Raw genomic sequence first — 17,699 nt, forward strand, 5'->3', positions numbered from 1 at the left:
CAAACCTCTCTCCCCTGTCTTTTCCTATCTGTCTGTAGCACTCCCTTTAGTATTTCTTGTAGAGAAGGTCTCCTGTTCACGAACTCTCTCAGTGTCTGTTTATCTGTAAGTATTTTAAACTCTCCCTCATTTTTGAAGGACAGTTTTGCTGGATATAGAATTCTTGGTTGGCAGTTTATCGCTTTCAGTATCATGAATATATCATACCACTGCCTTCTTGCCTCTGTGGTTTCTACTGAGAAATCTGCACTTAATCTTGTTGAGCTTCCCTTGTATGTGATGGACTGCATCTCTCTTGCTGCTTTCAGAATTCTCTTTGTCTTTGACATTGGAAAATCTGAATATTAAGGGTCTTGGAGTAGGTCTATTTGGATCAATTCTGCTTGGGGTATGCTGTGCTTCTTGGACCTATAATTTTATGTCTTTCATAAGAGTTGGAAATTTTCATTGATTATTTCCTCTATTATTCTTTCTGCCCATTCCCCCTTCTCTTCTCCTTCTAGGACACCTACAACACATATATTCATGTGCTTCATGTTGTCATTCAGTTCTCTGAGACATTGCTCATATTTTTCCATTGTTTTCCCTATCTGTTCTTTTGAGTTTAGGATTTCAGATGTCCTGTCCTTTAGTTCAGTAATTGTTTCTTCTGCCTCTCCAAGTCTGCTGTTGTATGTCTCCACTGTGTTTTCCATCTCTTCTATTGTGACTTTCATTCCCATAAGTTCTGCCATTTGTTTTTTCAAGCTTATGAATTCTTCCTTATGGTCACCCAGTGTATTCTTAATATCCTTCATCTCTTTTGTCACATTTTCTTTCAACTCATTGACTTGATTTAGAAGATTCGTTTGAACAGCTTTAATTGTTTCAACTCTTGAATCTCAGTTGAGGTGTTAGTTTGTTCCTTTGACTGGGCTATAGCTTCGTGTTTCCTAGTGTGGCTCATGATTTTTTGCTGTCTAAGCATCTGATTTTCTTGATTATTCTGGAGGTTGTTTTTCTCTTTTGCCTTGGGCTTTCTTATTGGTTGTCTTTGATCTCTCTATTTCTTTGTTTCTCTCACTTACCAGTTGTCAGATTGGCTCTGCCCTCCAGTCTTCTCCCCAAACCAGGTGCCCACCATGGCCTGTCACAGGGATGGGAGGTAGGCACTGTGTACCACAGCAAGTTCACCGTGTGTGTGGTGATACAAATCTTGCTTCCAGTGGTGCTCTGTTTTCCACTGGCCAGAAAGACCTGAGTTTGTTTTCGAGTCCTGCTTTAACAGTTGGATCTTCCACATTTCTCAGCCAAAACAGGGCCAGGTTTCTGTGCCGGGCATGTAGACCAGCTCCTGTGGTACTAATAAAGGGTCTGGAGCATCTTTTAAAGTGTTTCTATTCCCTTGCACTTTCTGGGCTATCCAGCAGATGGCAATGTTTGGTAACTTAATGGTCCTCAGCGGCCTCTTGGCATCCAAGCACAAGCTGCATCTACACAGGTGAGCTGAAACTGCAGGATTCCTATGCCCTCACTTTGCCGGCCAAAATCTGGTTTGATGTGGGGCTACACCTGTGGGAGAGTATTCCCTTAGCTGACCCAGCCATCCCCAAGCCATCCCCAAGGCAAGGAAACAGCTGCTGGCTGCTGCTTCCCTCAAGGGTGGGGGAAGCATTTTCAGACCCAGGGCTCTGTCCACATTTCCTCAGTCTCTTTGTCCCTCACTGACCTGGGCCTTGAAATGTCCTCCCCTGTTCCCCAAATCTTCAAACAGTGGTGGTATGTCTCACTTCTGTGAGAGATTTTAAAATCTGTGTCCCTGGTGGGAGGGTTCCCATCTGCTGATTCTGTGCATTTCCCACATGGAGACCAAGGGAGGGGGAGGGGAGAGGACCAGCTGGTCTGGGATGGAAGATTCCTATCTGATATTTCTTCTCTTTCTTCAGTTTGGCATCTGCAGGGCCCTTCTCCAGGCTATATCCTCCTCCAGAGTTTCAAACAATTCAGAATTGTCCTTTTTTTCATTGAATCTCTGGAGAGGAGTTTTCAGTAGCTGTTTATGTTGCCATATTGATGATGTCACCCCTCTATTCATGTTTGAATGTGGTATATTAAAGACTCATACAATCAATGCAGAACTGCCAATTTCTACCTTCAAATCTGTCAGTATTTGCTTCATATATTTTGGGCCTCTGCTGTTAGGTCAATTTATAGTTATAATTGTTATATCTTCTTGTTTTTTGTCCCCTTTATCAGTACATAATGACCATCTTTGTTTCCCATAATTTTCTGCCTTAAAGTTTATTTTATCTGATATTAAAATTTTATTTATTAAAATGATATTTTTTGGTTATTACTTTCATGGTATATTTTTTCCATCCTTTCACTTTCAACTATTTGTATATTTGAATTTTAGGTGAGTCTTTGCAGACAGCATATAGTTGGGTATTGCTTTTTTATCCATTCTGCTAATCTCTGCCTTTTGACTGGAGAGTTTAATCAGTTTACATTTGAAGTCACTACTGAGAATGCAGGACTTTTTCTGTTATTTTGCTTTTTAGCCTTTGTATGTCTTATCACATTTTTGTTGCTGAATACTTCTGTTAATACCTACTTTTATATTTATTTGATATTTTGTGTTGTACCACATAGAATGCCTTCTCTTTTTTTATCTGTATAATCCATATATATTTTTCATCTATTTTCTTTATGATTACCAAGGGGTTAAAATTTAACATCCTAAATATATAAGATTATATTTGGTTTGATCCCAATTAACTTCAACAGCATACACATATACTTTCCCTATACCCCTCTGCCCCCCCACCTTTTTTTGTACTTTATATCACTTATATCTTTGCACATTGTATGGCCAAAACCATAGATGTATCATTACATTTTATGCCTTTGCATTTTAGCATGTAGGAAGTAAGAAAATGGAATTACATACCAAACAATACACTGCAATAATACTGGCATTTATAATTACCCAAATGGTTACCTTTACTGCAGGTCTTTATTCCTTTATGCTTCTTTGTGCCTCTTTGAACCACTGTCTATTGTCCTTTCCTTTCAATCTGAAGAACTCCCTTAGCATTATTTGTAGGGTTGGTCTTGTGGTGATAAATTCCCTCAGCTTTTGTTTATAGGGGAATGTCTTAATCTGTTCTTCACTTTTGAAAGTAATTCTCATATAAAATTCCTATTTGGCAATTGTTTTATGCCAGCACTTTAAGTATTTCAACTGCCTTCTTGCCTCTGTGGTTTCTGATGATAAATCAGAACTCAATCTAATATTGACTCCCTTGTACATAACATGTTGCTGTTCTCTTGAGGCTTTCAAAAAGTCTCTCTTTGTCCTTTGCATTCAATTGTGTGATCAATTTATGACAGGATATAATTTTCTTAATGTTTATCCTGTTTGTTGTTCTCTGGGCTTCTTGGATGTGCATATTCATTACTTTTGTTAAGTTTGGGAAGTTCTGTGTCATTATTTCTTTGAATATTCCTTCTGCCCTTTTTTCTCTTTCTTCTCTTTCTGGGACTCCTATAATGTATATATTCATATGCTTGATGGTATCCCAGAGGTGTCTTAGGCTTTTTTTGCTTTTTATAATTCTTTTTCTTTGTGCTCCTCAGCCTGACTCATTTTAATTGTCTTGTCTTCAAGTTCACTGATTCTTTCTTCTGCTGGTAAAACCTTCCTGGGAAATTTTCATTTCAGTTGTTGTGGTCTTCTACTCCAACAGTTCTGTTTGGTTGCTCTTTAGAAATTCTCTCTTTACTAAGATTTCATATTGCTAATTCATTGTTTTCCTGATATCTTTTAGTTCTTTCACTATATTTTCCTTCATCTCCTTGAGCATCTTTAAGATCATTTTTAAAAATTCTTTGATTGGTATGTCTACATTGTGATCTTTGTCATTGATGTTTTCTGGATTTTTATCCTATTCCTTTGATTGGCCATTTTCTGCTTCTTTGTTTGTTTTGTACTTCTTTGTTGCACACTGTACATTTTAGTATATTAAAATGTTAACTCTAGAATTTATTCCCTGAATTGTCTGTTTCTTGATTTTGTAACCAGCTGGTGCTAAGACAGAGATTTTTTAGAGCTTCTGCTCTCCTATCAGGAAGGTCTGCCCAAGGCAAAAGCAGCATGCAGGGTTTTCCCTGTCTTTCTGGGTCTGTGTTTTGTCCTGGACTTTTGCTTGTTAATTACTTTGGAGTCTCCTTGTTTACAGGAGTTTAGCTATTTCCTCTGTTTCCCAGAAGAAAGGCGTCCCTCTCCTGGGTATTGGAACTGGAAAGCCTTTGCTCCAGACTGTCTATCTCTGTAGTTTCTTACATTCCTTTCATTGTCTCAAGATTGCTTTTGCCTGGAGGGAAAATTCTGGGAGCAGGGGCAGACCAGAAAGGACTTTCCCCAGTCAGTATTTCTCAGCCAGAACAGGGTGAGGGAACCATGAAGGAGGCATAAACTGGCTCCAAAGTATCCTGGGAAGGGGTTCAGGAAGGGCACCAAGAGCTTCTTCCATGACTCCCCAAAGCTGAGCTCTCTTGCCCTGGCCAGCAAATGCAGTCCTTCAGCTACCTGTCTCCCACAGCCCTGAGGAAGAGTAGCATCTTTAAGTCTCCTCCACCATGGCCTTGGTCTGGGGTGGGTTGAAGCAATGGCTGCCCTCATAGCTGGGTCCCCAGCAATCTGAAGTTGCTAATCAAAAGCCATGATCAGTGATTGGCCATGCCCAACTCTGGTCTTGGGGAAGAGGATTTTTATGTCCCTTTCTGGAACCAGTGATCTAGTCAGAGGCTGGATCCTTTGGGGGCCTGTGGTGAGAGTGGGGAATGGGAACTGGTAGCCGCCATGTGGAGAGAGCAATTTACTGTTCTTTACCATTATTTATCAGCCCCTTCCTCCTACTCTTCTGTAGTTACTGTACAGTGTTCTTCTGGCCTCTAGATTTTCAAAATAATTGGTCAGACATTGTTGCCTGTTTGTTAGTTGTTCTGATGGACATTTTATTTTAAAATAAATAGAATTAAATTAGCAAATAATGCCATAGAATCTAGTTAGATTTGGTCTCTTTGCCTAAGGATTTACTTACCCCCACCCCCACTTTTGCTTACCACAGTGCCTTTCATACAACTGAAATGAAGTAATGATTGCTAATAATCTGGAATTATTGGAATTTTGCATACCAAGCAATTAAAACCAACTTGGACTAACAAGAGGGAATTTATTAAAAGGATATCAGAGGGCCAACAGAATTGATCTGAGGCTTGAAGACCACACTTGCAAATGGGCAGAAGCCAGAAGAGCTCTGAGAAGTTAGGGGCAGGAACCATAACCATGGTCTTTATAGTAGTCAGCATACTACCTGGGAAGGAGTACTCACAATTAAACTTTTCCTCCTATCATTGGGTCACCCTTTCAAGGGTCAGAGCCTTCAGAGAGTGTGATAGTTATAACTAAGTCAGATCAAAGGCTTACAGTCTGTCTGACCCAGGGGCCAGAGGGTGTGTGGGGGGTGGGGGGTGGGGGGAATATGACACATCACCTGTAATAGGAGATAGTACCCAGAAATGTAATCCCTACAGAGCTATACACAGAGGAGGAGAGGCAGCTTCCCCAAAAGAAAGCAAGGTAGTAGTACTAGGAAAGGGCAGTGGATGCTAGGCAGCCAAATCTGGCAAATGTCCATTATTCCACATTTCTAATGTTTTGACTTTTTACTTCTTTCATAGTCTGTAATCTACCCAGTCTTTATTTAGCCTGTGTGAACATTAAAACACAGTCTGAGATATTCCACTTTGCCATTCATGTCCTGTATATGTGGTCTAAAGATAGCCCTTCACACTGTCATCCTCTACATAGTCATCCATATCATCATTCTCATTGGAGTGGGAACATTCTTCTAAAGAGATTAGTTAGATTGAGATTATTGTAGCATCAGCATTAGATACTAAGATGAGCTAATCTTTTTTGTCAAATAAGTAGAAACAAGTTCAAAGCTATTGTTTCCTCTAAATTAAAAATGACTAACACAACACTGGGGAAAATTTCCTAATCTCATTGAAAATTGGGGCTTGTGTAGGTAAAATATATTTATTTTCCATCAGAAGTTATGCTTCTGACACAGTAGAGGATCCTGTTACTTTGAAAACGGATGTTTTTGATTGATTGGCTTTTGGTTTTTAGAATGCCATGCAAATATACAGTGTTGGACTTTTCACTTGATTCCCTTTGCTTTTATGTTCCAGGGGAAAAGTTATCCATTTCGGGGTGCCTTTCCTCCAGTGTGGAATCCTATTGCATATCTGGATTACAACAATCTATGGCGGACAATAGATAACATGGGAAAGGAGGTAACATGTTTATTCAGCTTGCATGTGACCTGTTACTGAAATGACAATGGCAGCCATTTAATATGCTTTTATAGAGCAAGGAACATTACTCTGGACATTAATGAACATCATTTCTAATGCTTCCAACAACTCTGCAAAGTTGTTATATTTCTGCTTAACAAATGAAGAAAATGAGGTGCCACGACCAAGACCACACAGCAATGGAACCAGAATTCAGTGCTTTCAATTGTATGCTATTTAGCATTTATGTGAAGTATTTTTGCCAGATATCCCTGCTTTAAAGTCTGATTGTTCATGCATGATGCCACTTAGATACTAAAGGAGAGAAGCATTTGCTTCCCCAAAGTTGTTTTAGTCTTAGGCGCTGTAATATCATTCTCTCTAATCTAAAATGGGAGTTAGCTTCTGATGATTGATAATGATTTTATATATAAATTTATTTATAATTATATAATAATTATCATTCATTTTTGAAACATTTTTAAGGCATAGAATCAAACAGCTACCCCCTGCCACACTGTCTATATATAGACCTCCATGCCAAGCACACATTCCAACATAGAGACCTAGAGATCAGTTTGGAAATTCTCATAAGGGCCTCTCAGAGGGGCAGGGGGCAGTTGCCATCACACCTGAACGTGGGACCTCTTTTCTCCACAGATTCCAACTGATGCGCCATGGCAAGCCCCGCATGCTGAGGAATGGGACAAGATGACCATGAAAAATCTCATCAACAAAATCTGCTGGACGAAGTAGAGTTGGCTACTTAAATTTTACTTTTTCCCTTCCCTTCCAATCCTTTCTAATCCTGTATTGAGCTATAGTGTTTTTTTTTTAACTTACAGGAAATAAGTCAAGAGGAAACCCAATGATCTGGCAGTCAGTAGCAACTTTGAGGGCACTTTAGACACTAGAGCAGGCTTGAACATAAAATGAATATAAAAATTAAGAATAAAAGTAGGTGAGTGAAGTAGAACTTTTTTAAGAGTCATGTGATCTGCAATAAAATGTATAATTGTATCTTCATATTATATAGATGTCAGAGAAGCAGCTTGGAAAGAGATTTTGAAAGTAATTCTATATGGATGTTGTAGTCTGTTAATGAAAAATCTAAACTATGTATTTTCAGTTAGTATCTGTGTTATTGGTTTAATTACAGTTCATTCAGTTAGCATGTATTTATTCTGTGCTTAGTATGTGAAGGCCACTGTGCCAGGCACTGACAGGTGAAGTTGTTAGGCATGGCCTCTACCCTTACAGAGTTTACATTCTTCTAGCAGGGTAAACAGACATTGAACACATAATTACATAATGCTAGGAGAGTGTCTGCAACATATGGAACCTCACCTGGCCTGAATTGGTAAAGAAAGGATTGCTTGATGAAGCAATCTTTCAATTGAAATCTAAAAGGTTAGTGAGTCAACTAAGAAATGAGCCACATTGACTAGGGGAGAGACAGGAAAGGATAATGGTGTGGGGGCACAGTATCTTCCAGGTAGAGAGAATAGAGAACAGTTTACGCAAAGTCTCTGAGATGGCAAGGATATTGGCATGTTTTAGCAACTGATTAGATGGTATGCCTGGATCATAGAGATGGACATGAGCAAGTGGTATAAGGGGAGATTGGAGAATTGGGCAAGAGGCAGATAGTGCAAGATTTATTGGCCATATTCAAGGTGTTGGCCTTTCTCCACTGATGGTTATTGAAGGGTTTTAAGCAGAGGATCAATGAGCTTTGCACTTTTAATAGACCTCTTTGGCTGCAGTGGGGAGGATGTAAGAGGGGGTAGGGGATGTGGGATGACTAGATAGGAGTCACCATTGTTGTAGTGAGGGACAGTGGTAACCTGGCCCAGAGTGGGGGCAGTGGAGATAGAAAAGAGAGGATGGCTATTAAAATGAATGGGAACAAATATCCCTAATGACCCCTGACAAGCGTACTGACCCTTCAGACTGCACCAGGACTGGCATATTTGGAGCTAACCCATAGCTTCTTAAAAGCAGGGAAAATCCTTATTTTCCCCAAGTGTTAAAAAATACATTCCTACAGAAATTCATCCCATGAGTTTTTTTTTTCCAAAGGCAATAGAAATACTTTCTAACCATACTAAATTGTGTTTTTGAAAACATGACGTCCTGTTAAGCCTGTATGTATTTATGCCTGACTTCCATTCTTGTTCTGTGAACAGGACAGCTAGGCAGTTTGCTTCTCTCTTTGTGAATATCAATGTGACCTCTGAACCCCATGAAATTTCTGCCCTCTGGTTTTTGTGGTATGTGAAGCAGTGCGGGGGCACCACTCGGATATTCTCGGTTACCAACGGGGGCCAGGTATGAAATATCTTTCCTGAAATTAACTTTGTGATTTTGCCCTTACCCAGAGTAGTTTCTTAATAATTAAGCCAGCATTCTGAAACACAAGTAATTAGCAGCTTGAAATGCTCCCCAAAAAACTGTCCTGGAAAAAAATATTTATCTTTCTTTTTCTCATTTCTGAAAATAAGTTTACAATCATTAAAGAATGATTTTTAATTAAGTTTGGGAATTAAGCTCCTTCCTTTTGGAGGTAGACAAAAAATTAGACTACTTATGCAGGAGAAACTCAATTCCTAAAATAAACTAATTTCCAAAAAAATCTACTATTTATAAAATTGTTTTATGTCTGTTCCAGATATAAGACTTTTGTCCCATCTGGTTCTCAGAGACTGGTCTTCCTTCTAATTCATGCTTAAGTGATTTGTAGCCACTCTTTCAATAGTAACTCTACATTTTGGATTCTTAAGTTTTGCTGCTTACTTCTGTTTGCCTGGCTTCTGTATCACTTCTGTTACTGAGGAATAAATTCATTTGGTCAACAAGGCCAGTGGACTTTGACTGGACACACAGCAAACCAGTGGCAAAGCCAGAATCTTAATTCCCCCATTCTCCAGACTCTGAAATTCTTTGTTTCAAGGCTTTCCCTTACCCAAAGAAAACAATCACTTTTGTAGCGATGTTATATCTGTATTGGATGACATTTAATTAGTAACAGTTTACTTATACTCTGCTATGGTCTCTGAGTCCCAGAATACCAAGTGCCAAGTGCAAGGTCTAGAGGCTTTCCCCACTAAGTGAATTATCCCTCTCCTTAGAAAATCTCAAGTCTGAGTTTTTGTGGCCTCAAGAATTGTTGTCCATTTGACCCTTATCTTTGGCCAAAAGCAGGGCAGTAGCATTTTTTATTGTCCTTGCTTAAAGGCAGAAATCTACTCCTCTTATCTTGTATTTTACTTTCTAAGTTATCTTGACTCGTATTTTATGTTTGTATCCTTTATTCAGAGGATCTGGGATACTTCTAACCAAACCCTACATGACCTTTTGGAAAGTACAGTTCAGATGATGAATCGCAAACCATTATCAAATTATCTTTATAAAGAACTTGGACTTACCTTTTAATAATTTAATGCAACAAATACTAGACATGAGGGAGTGGACAGTAAACAAGATGGAAATAGTTCATGGTCTTTCCACTACACCAAACTCCAAAGTAACTCTTGGAGAACAAAGGTCAGATTATAAATTAAATAGTACCAGTTTCTTGAGGAAGAACAAATCATGCATATAGGTCTGGGCATATAAAGAACCTTGGTGGAGCATTGAAACAATCGCCAATTATAAAAGTACAAAAATCACTGAATGGTTCTTATGCAAAGCTTTCTGGAGGAGCATGATTGAGGTTCTTAATTGTCAAATGTCGGGCTGTGCCTCAATCTATCTCTGTATATTTCTTGCCATTCAAAAATCTTCCACAATAAGCTAAAAAATGTTCCACTGTTTCTCACAAAATATATTTTGTTAAGGACTTACCTTCTTAGATGAAGCTGAAACCATTTCCATGGTGAGTATAGCAGATCACAGTGGGGCACAGCACTCATGGTATTATAAAGGCTACTTATAAGGGTCTTATAATGGGCTACTCAGGGGAACCATTTAAGAGTACCAGAAGGAACAAGCAGGCACTTAGTCTTTGCCCCTCTGCCTCCACAGTGAAACTTCAGACATTTTTGCAAAAAGTTACTTGAGATCCAAGATTCAGATTCTCAGAATCATTTGGTGATGACTAGTAGGGCATGACTATCCCTGTGCACACCCTGAGCCTGCTGTCTTAGAGTGGCATTGCCTATAAAATGGCATTGTCTACATCCTTACTGGACCATACAACCATAGCCTGGGACTGTGAGAAACCAAAGGGGAGTCAGAAACTCCATCTCCTAGGAGAAGGGCAGGGCCCTCCCTTTCCCAGGGCTCCCTCTGTGCACTGCACTCCTGTGCATTCAAAGCCCAAAGCCTTGCTGATCTTTTCATTTGGCCAGGGTGCCACTGGCAGTCATGTAGGGGCACATTTCTTCTAGTTCTGTGATTTTATAAACTGGTAGCAGCTTTTCATTGCTGGACACCATGCAGAGAATACTAACTGAGGTGTCTCGACAGACTCCCTCTCTGCCTCTGTCTTAATGAGTTCTTCCAACAGTTACATGTATAGAGGATGAAGGTATGGCCTGTGACTTTCTGGAGGTTGCTCTGATCAGTGGCAAATATAATGATTCCCCTTCCAGGGGCTTTTATAATGTTTCCTTTCCTACTTGCGCTCTCCTATAGGAACGGAAGTTTGTGGGCGGATCTGGTCAAGTGAGCGAGCGGATAATGGACCTCCTTGGGGACCGGGTGAAGTTGAGGTGTCCTGTCACCTATATTGACCAATCAGGGGACAACATCATCGTAGAAACCTTAAATCATGAACTCTATGAGGTAATTCAGTTTGGTCAAAAGGAGCATATATGAAATGGGCATTGTGTCTTCTACAGCTTCTAAACAAATATATAACTCAAGCAATGGCATAATTAATGCTGCTGTGGTTCTGACTCAGTCTTCCAATTACCAGCCTTGGTTGACCTACCTTGTTCTGTTTTGTTGCCTCACAGTCACCTTATTTTATATGTTGTTATGCCCATTGTCCTTGAAACAATAAAGATGATGTTTCAGCCCCTCTGTAAAGATTGCAGCTCACAGTTTGAGGTGATATTTTGTGTATATGTGTTTTAGTGCAGATACGTAATTAGTGCTGTCCCTCCAACCTTGACTGCAAAGATCCACTTCAGACCAGAGCTGCCACCAGAGAGAAACCAGTTAATTCAGCGTCTTCCAATGGGGACTATCATTAAATGCATGATGTATTACAAGGAGGCCTTTTGGAAGAAGAAGGGTAGGCTGCTCTTATTCATGCTCAGACTCCATTAAATGAAGAGCCACACTCTTTTAAGAACATTATGCTAGGCACTGACTGGAAAAAAAGTTAAGTTTTTTCAAATGGGTAAAGAAAGAGGATCTGGCAACACAAAATAACTCCAAGATCATTTGAGGGCAATGAAAGAAAGGTTCCGGTTGTGGGGCCTTTATTGTCCTGGCTACTGGCATATATCCTGCCAGTTCATGAACAGAGTGAGGGAAAGGGACTCCATGGAAAGAGCACTGGCTTGCAAGTCAGACTTTCCTGGCCATTATTAGCTTACTAGCTGTGGGCCTCAGGCATGGCAGGCTCTCAGGATATTGGGGTTACTGTTGATAAGCCTTCCATTTAGGCTCACAGGACTCCTTCCTACTTCTTACATGGGTTGATAGGGGTGATTCTCTCTAATACATCCCCTCTCTTTTCCCACATATTCTAGGACTCCAGGGCCATCTTCCTATTTTTGCCATTTATTGTTCATGAGCCTTTCATGTAAAGGTCATAGAAATTGATCATCATCCATGTGTCTGGGTGGATAGATATCCTTGTATAGTCAGTATGTGTGTTTAATAGGAAATAGCTTCTAGGTTTGGAGGAAAGACCAATAGTTTAAGATTTGCCTTCTCCTTAGCAAAATAGTTCATATACTTATGTATTTTTCCCCTCAATCTCTAATGAGGTTGGTCTCAATTTCCTATTGATTTTCTCCTGGCTAAGATTACTGTGGCTGCATGATCATTGAAGATGAGGAAGCTCCAATTTCAATTACCCTGGATGACACCAAGCCAGATGGATCGCTGCCTGCCATCATGGGGTAAGTTAGAGCTGGACACTGCATTTTCCAAATTATATTGGTGCATTGGTGTGGGTACTGGCAAAGCATATTGTTTTGGAATTCAGCTAAAGCAATGATAAAATAGCCCTGAAAAACTGCATCATGTTTTCTTGTATTGAAATATTGCAGTAGAGTTTTGTGTGTGGCACCAGAACACTAGAAAACATCTCTTAAATTGATATTCTGAATTTGTGCCCATATATTTTCCCCCATAAAATTCACACATTGAGGACAGAGTGTAAAAGCAGCTAGAGGTGGAATGTCCATAACCATTCTGGAATAAAAAATGACTGTTTTATCTTGTACAGCCTTCTAATTTTAGGGCTTCTGGGCTCTTATCCTTTTCTCCATTCCAAGCATTTGCTAAATAGCAAATATTAGTTATCCTAGGAGAGAAGATGAATGACCAGGTACGAGTGGCAGTTATACAGTATGCCAGGCCTTGAATGGGTGGCATTTTTTCCAGTAGGTCACTATACAGCTATCCTTCACCAGCATTGCTTCGCTTACTCTCTGAAGTGTGGGATGACCCAGGGCATAGTTCTATGTGTTGAGAAGGAGAATCCTTTCCCTCTCCTCCCATCCCTGCACATAGCCACTTTGCCTTTTGGGGACTAGGTACCCAGAGAGGAAATGAGGCCTCCACAACAGAATTGGTAAGGAGTGCCACAGCCTCCCAGCTACCCTGCCTTTTAGCCCTCCTCAGAAACTATTCAAAATAAAGAGGTTATTTATTCTACCACACCACACCAAAAGGGCACAGCTTCTGGATCAGTCAAGTGACTTTTGGAAACCAATGGTTTTTCCCTTTACCTCTGTTTACCCCTGAAAAAGGTATATTGTGTACCTTCTCTGGGGCAGAGGGGCAAGTTGAGCTCATGAGCACTGCATCATTGAAGGAAATTTTCAAAAACAAAGTAGCAGACCCATATCCCAAGGGACTTTAAAAAAAGCAGGCTGTAATACTGGGCTGCTAAAAAGACATTCTGTAACTACTGCTTTGTCTATAAAATATAGGAAATAACATCGGCCTCCCTGAAGTCAGGTGCTTACAACATAATGACCATATGAACAACATGTCCTCTTATCTCAAGCCCCTTTGGGCAAGAAAAGGATGCAGGTTATTATGGCAGTTTGACACCACCTTCTATATACCAGAGGAAGGCAGGAAGTTGAGGGATTAGGTTTCAGGAAAATATCAGTCAAGGCCCATCCAACTGTGGATGGAAGAACATTGTTTCCCTTGCCTTAAGAGTAAGATATAGTGATTTCCTCCTGTATGTCAAGAGCTGTGCTAAGCTTTGGGTGTAAAATATCGAGCAGGAGAGGACCTGTCATTTTGAAGCCCACAGCCTAGCAGGGATTTTGGACACAGTGGCAGACCCAAAGTTAATATGCATTTGCTCTAGTAGAGGGAAATAATGGCAGGGCAAGGGAGAGTTCATTAATGCTGAGTAGGTAGAGGCAAGAATGCTTTAAAGACAGGGGGGGCAGGAACTGCGTGGACTGGACACCACAGAGCAATCTGTCTTTGGGCATACTTCATACAACACTCATGAAAACGTGGAACTGCTGAGATCACCGAAATCTGTAAGTTTTTGCGGCCAGGGGACCCGCGCCCCTCCCTGCCAGGCTCAGTCCCGGGGGAGGAGGGGCTGTCAGCTCCAGGAAGGAGAAGGGAGAATTGCAGTGGCTGCTCTCATCGGAAACTCATTCTACTGATTCAAACTCCAACCATAGATAGACTGAGGCCAGACACCAGAGACTCTGAGAGCAGCCAGCCCAGCAGAGAGGAGACGGGCATAGAAGGAAAACAACACGAGAAGCTCCAAAGTAAAAGCAGAGGATTTTTGGAGTTCTGGTGAACACAGAAAGGGGAAGGGCAGAGATCAGGCCTTGAGGCGCATATGCAAATCCCGAAGCAAGGCTGATCTCTCTGCCCAGGGCACCTTTCCTTAATGGCCCTGGTTGCTTTGTCTATTAGCATTTCAATAACCCATTAGATCTCTGAGGAGGGCCGTTTTTTTTTTTTTTTTTTTAAATCCTTTTTGCTTTTTCTAAAACAATTACTCTAAGAAGCCCAATACAGAAAGCTTCAAAGAATTGAAATTTGGGCACATCAAGTCAAGAGCAGAAATAAGAGAGCTCTGAGACAAAAGGCAATAATCCAGTGGCTGAGAAAATTCACTAAACAACACAACTTCCCAAGAAAAGGGGGGTGTCCGCTCACAGCCACCATCCTGGTGGACAGGAAACACTCCTGCCCATCGCCAGCCCCATAGCCCAGAGCTGCCCCAGACAACCCAGTGTGACGGAAGTGCTTCAAATAACAGGCACACACCACAAAACTGGGCGTGGACATTAGCCTTCCCTGCAACCTCAGCTGAATGTCCCAGAGCTGGGAAGGGGGAGCAGTGTGAATTAACAGAGCCCCATTCAGCCATCATTTGAGCAGACTGGGAGCCTCCCAACACAGCCCAGCAGCCCAGAACTGCCCTGGGGGGACGGCACTCACCTGTGACATAGCACAGTCATCCCTCAACAGAGGACCCGGGGTGCACAGCCTAGAAGAGGGGCCCACTTGCAAGTCTCAGGAGCCATACGCCAATACCAAAGACTTGTGGGTCAGTGGCAGAGACAAACTGTGGCAGGACTGAACTGAAGGATTAGACTATTGCAGTAGCTTTAAAACTCTAGGATCATCAGGGAGATTTGATTGTTAGGGCCACCCCCCCTCCCCGACTGCCCAGAAACACGCCCCACATACAGGGCAGGCAACACCAACTACACACGCAAGCTTGGGACACCAATTGGGCCCCACAAGACTCACTCCCCCACTCACCAAAAAGGCTAAGCAGGGGAGATCTGGCTTGTGGAGAACAGGTGGCTCGTGGACGCCACCTGCTGGTTAGTTAGAGAAAGTGTACTCCACGAAGCTGTAGATCTGATAAATTAGAGATAAGGACTTCAACTGGTCTACAAACCCTAAAAGAACCCTATCAAGGACAGCAAATGCCACGAGGCCAAAAACAACAGAAAATTATAAAGCATATGAAAAAACCAGACGATATGGATAACCCAAGCCCAAGCACCCAAATCAAAAGACCAGAAGAGACACACCTAGAGCAGCTACTCAAAGAACTAAAGATGAACAATGAGACCCTAGTACGGGATATGAAGGAAATCAAGAAGACCCTAGAAGAGCATAAAGAAGACATTGCAAGACTAAATAAAAAAATGGATGATCTTATGGAAATTAAAGAAACTGTTGACCAAATTAAAAAGATTCTGGACACTCATAGTACAAGACTAGAGGAAGTTGAACAACGAATCAGTGACCTGGAAGATGACAGAATGGAAAATGAAAGCATAAAAGAAAGAATGGGGAAAAAAATTGAAAAACTCGAAATGGACCTCAGGGATATGATAGATAATATGAAGCGTCCGAATATAAGACTCATTGGTGTCCCAGAAGGGGAAGAAAAGGGTAAAGGTCTAGGAAGAGTATTCAAAGAAATTGTTGGGGAAAACTTCCCAAATCTTCTAAACAACATAAATACACAAATCATAAATGCTCAGCGAACTCCAAATAGAATAAATCCAAAAAAAACCCACTCCGAGACATATACTGATCACACTGTCAAACATAGAAGAGAAGGAGCAAGTTCTGAAAGCAGCAAGAGAAAAGCAATTCACCACATACAAAGGAAACAGCATAAGACTAAGTAGTGACTACTCAGCAGCCACCATGGAGGCGAGAAGGCAATGGCACGATATATTTAAAATTCTGAGAGAGAGGAATTTCCAGCCAAGAATACATTATCCAGCAAAGCTCTCCTTCAAATTTGAGGGAGAGCTTAAATTTTTCACAGACAAAGAAATGCTGAGAGAATTTGCTAACAAGAGACCTGCCCTACTGGAGATACTAAAGGGAGCCCTACAGACAGAGAAACAAAGACAGGACAGAGAGACTTGGAGAAAGGTTCAGTACTAAAGAGATTCGGTATGGGTACAATAAAGGATATTAATAGAGAGAGGGAAAAATATGGCAAACATAATCCAAAGGATAAGATGGCCGATTCAAGAAATGCCTTCACGGTTTTAACGTTGAATGTGAATGGATTAAACTCCCCAATTAAAAGATATAGATTCGCAGAATGGATCAAAAAAAATGAACCATCAATATGTTGCATACAAGAGACTCATCTTAGACACAGGGACACAAAGAAATTGAAAGTGAAAGGATGGAAAAAAATATTTCATGCAAGCTACAGCCAAAAGAAAGCAGGTGTAGCAATATTAATCTCAGATAAAATAGACTTCAAATGCAGGGATGTTTTGAGAGACAAAGAAGGCCACTACATACTAATAAAAGGGGCAATTCAGCAAGAAGAAATAACAATCGTAAATGTCTATGCACCCAATCAAGGTGCCACAAAATACATGAGAGAAACATTGGCAAAACTAAAGGAAGCAATTGATGTTTCCACAATAATTGTGGGAGACTTCAACACATCACTCTCTCCTATAGATAGATTAACCAGACAGAAGACCAATAAGGAAATTGAAAACCTAAACAATCTGATAAATGAATTAGATTTAACAGACATCTACAGGACATTACATCCCAAATCACCAGGATACACATACTTTTCTAGTGCTCACGGAACTTTCTCCAGAATAGATCATATGCTGGGACATAAAACAAGCCTCAATAAATTTAAAAAGATTGAAATCATTCAAAGCACATTCTCTGACCACAATGGAATACAATTAGAAGTCAATAACCATCAGAGACTTAGAAAATTCACAAATACCTGGAGGTTAAACAACACACTCCTAAACAATCAGTGGGTTAAAGAAGAAATAGCAAGAGAAATTGCTAAATATATAGAGACGAATGAAAATGAGAACACAACATACCAAAACCTATGGGATGCAGCAAAAGCAGTGCTAAGGGGGAAATTTATAGCACTAAACGCATATATTAAAAAGGAAGAAAGAGCCAAAATCAAAGAACTAATGGATCAACTGAAGAAGCTAGAAAATGAACAGCAAACCAATCCTAAACCAAGTAGAAGAAAAGAAATAACAAGGATTAAAGCAGAAATAAATGACATAGAGAACAAAAAAACAATAGAAAGGATAAATATCACCAAAAGTTGGTTCTTTGAGAAGATCAACAAGATTGACAAGCCCCTAGCTAGACTGACAAAATCAAAAAGAGAGAAGACCCATATAAACAAAATAATG

At 40.5% G+C, this 17,699-nt stretch overlaps 1 protein-coding gene across 1 annotated transcript in view; it reads left to right on the forward strand.

Annotated features, from left to right (window-relative positions):
• MAOA (monoamine oxidase A) overlaps window positions 1-17,699 on the forward strand; it is an 89,505-nt gene that overhangs the window by 54,791 nt on the left and 17,015 nt on the right. The window contains exons 4-9 of the mRNA XM_037821982.1: window positions 6,241-6,345; window positions 7,006-7,097; window positions 8,535-8,676; window positions 10,984-11,133; window positions 11,428-11,587; window positions 12,329-12,425. Of these exons, the coding sequence (XP_037677910.1) occupies window positions 6,241-6,345; window positions 7,006-7,097; window positions 8,535-8,676; window positions 10,984-11,133; window positions 11,428-11,587; window positions 12,329-12,425 (746 nt within the window). The remainder of the gene's footprint in view (window positions 1-6,240; window positions 6,346-7,005; window positions 7,098-8,534; window positions 8,677-10,983; window positions 11,134-11,427; window positions 11,588-12,328; window positions 12,426-17,699) is intronic.

Source organism: Choloepus didactylus, chromosome X, assembly GCF_015220235.1.
Source record: "Choloepus didactylus isolate mChoDid1 chromosome X, mChoDid1.pri, whole genome shotgun sequence".
NCBI classification, from domain to species: Eukaryota; Metazoa; Chordata; class Mammalia; order Pilosa; family Megalonychidae; genus Choloepus; species Choloepus didactylus.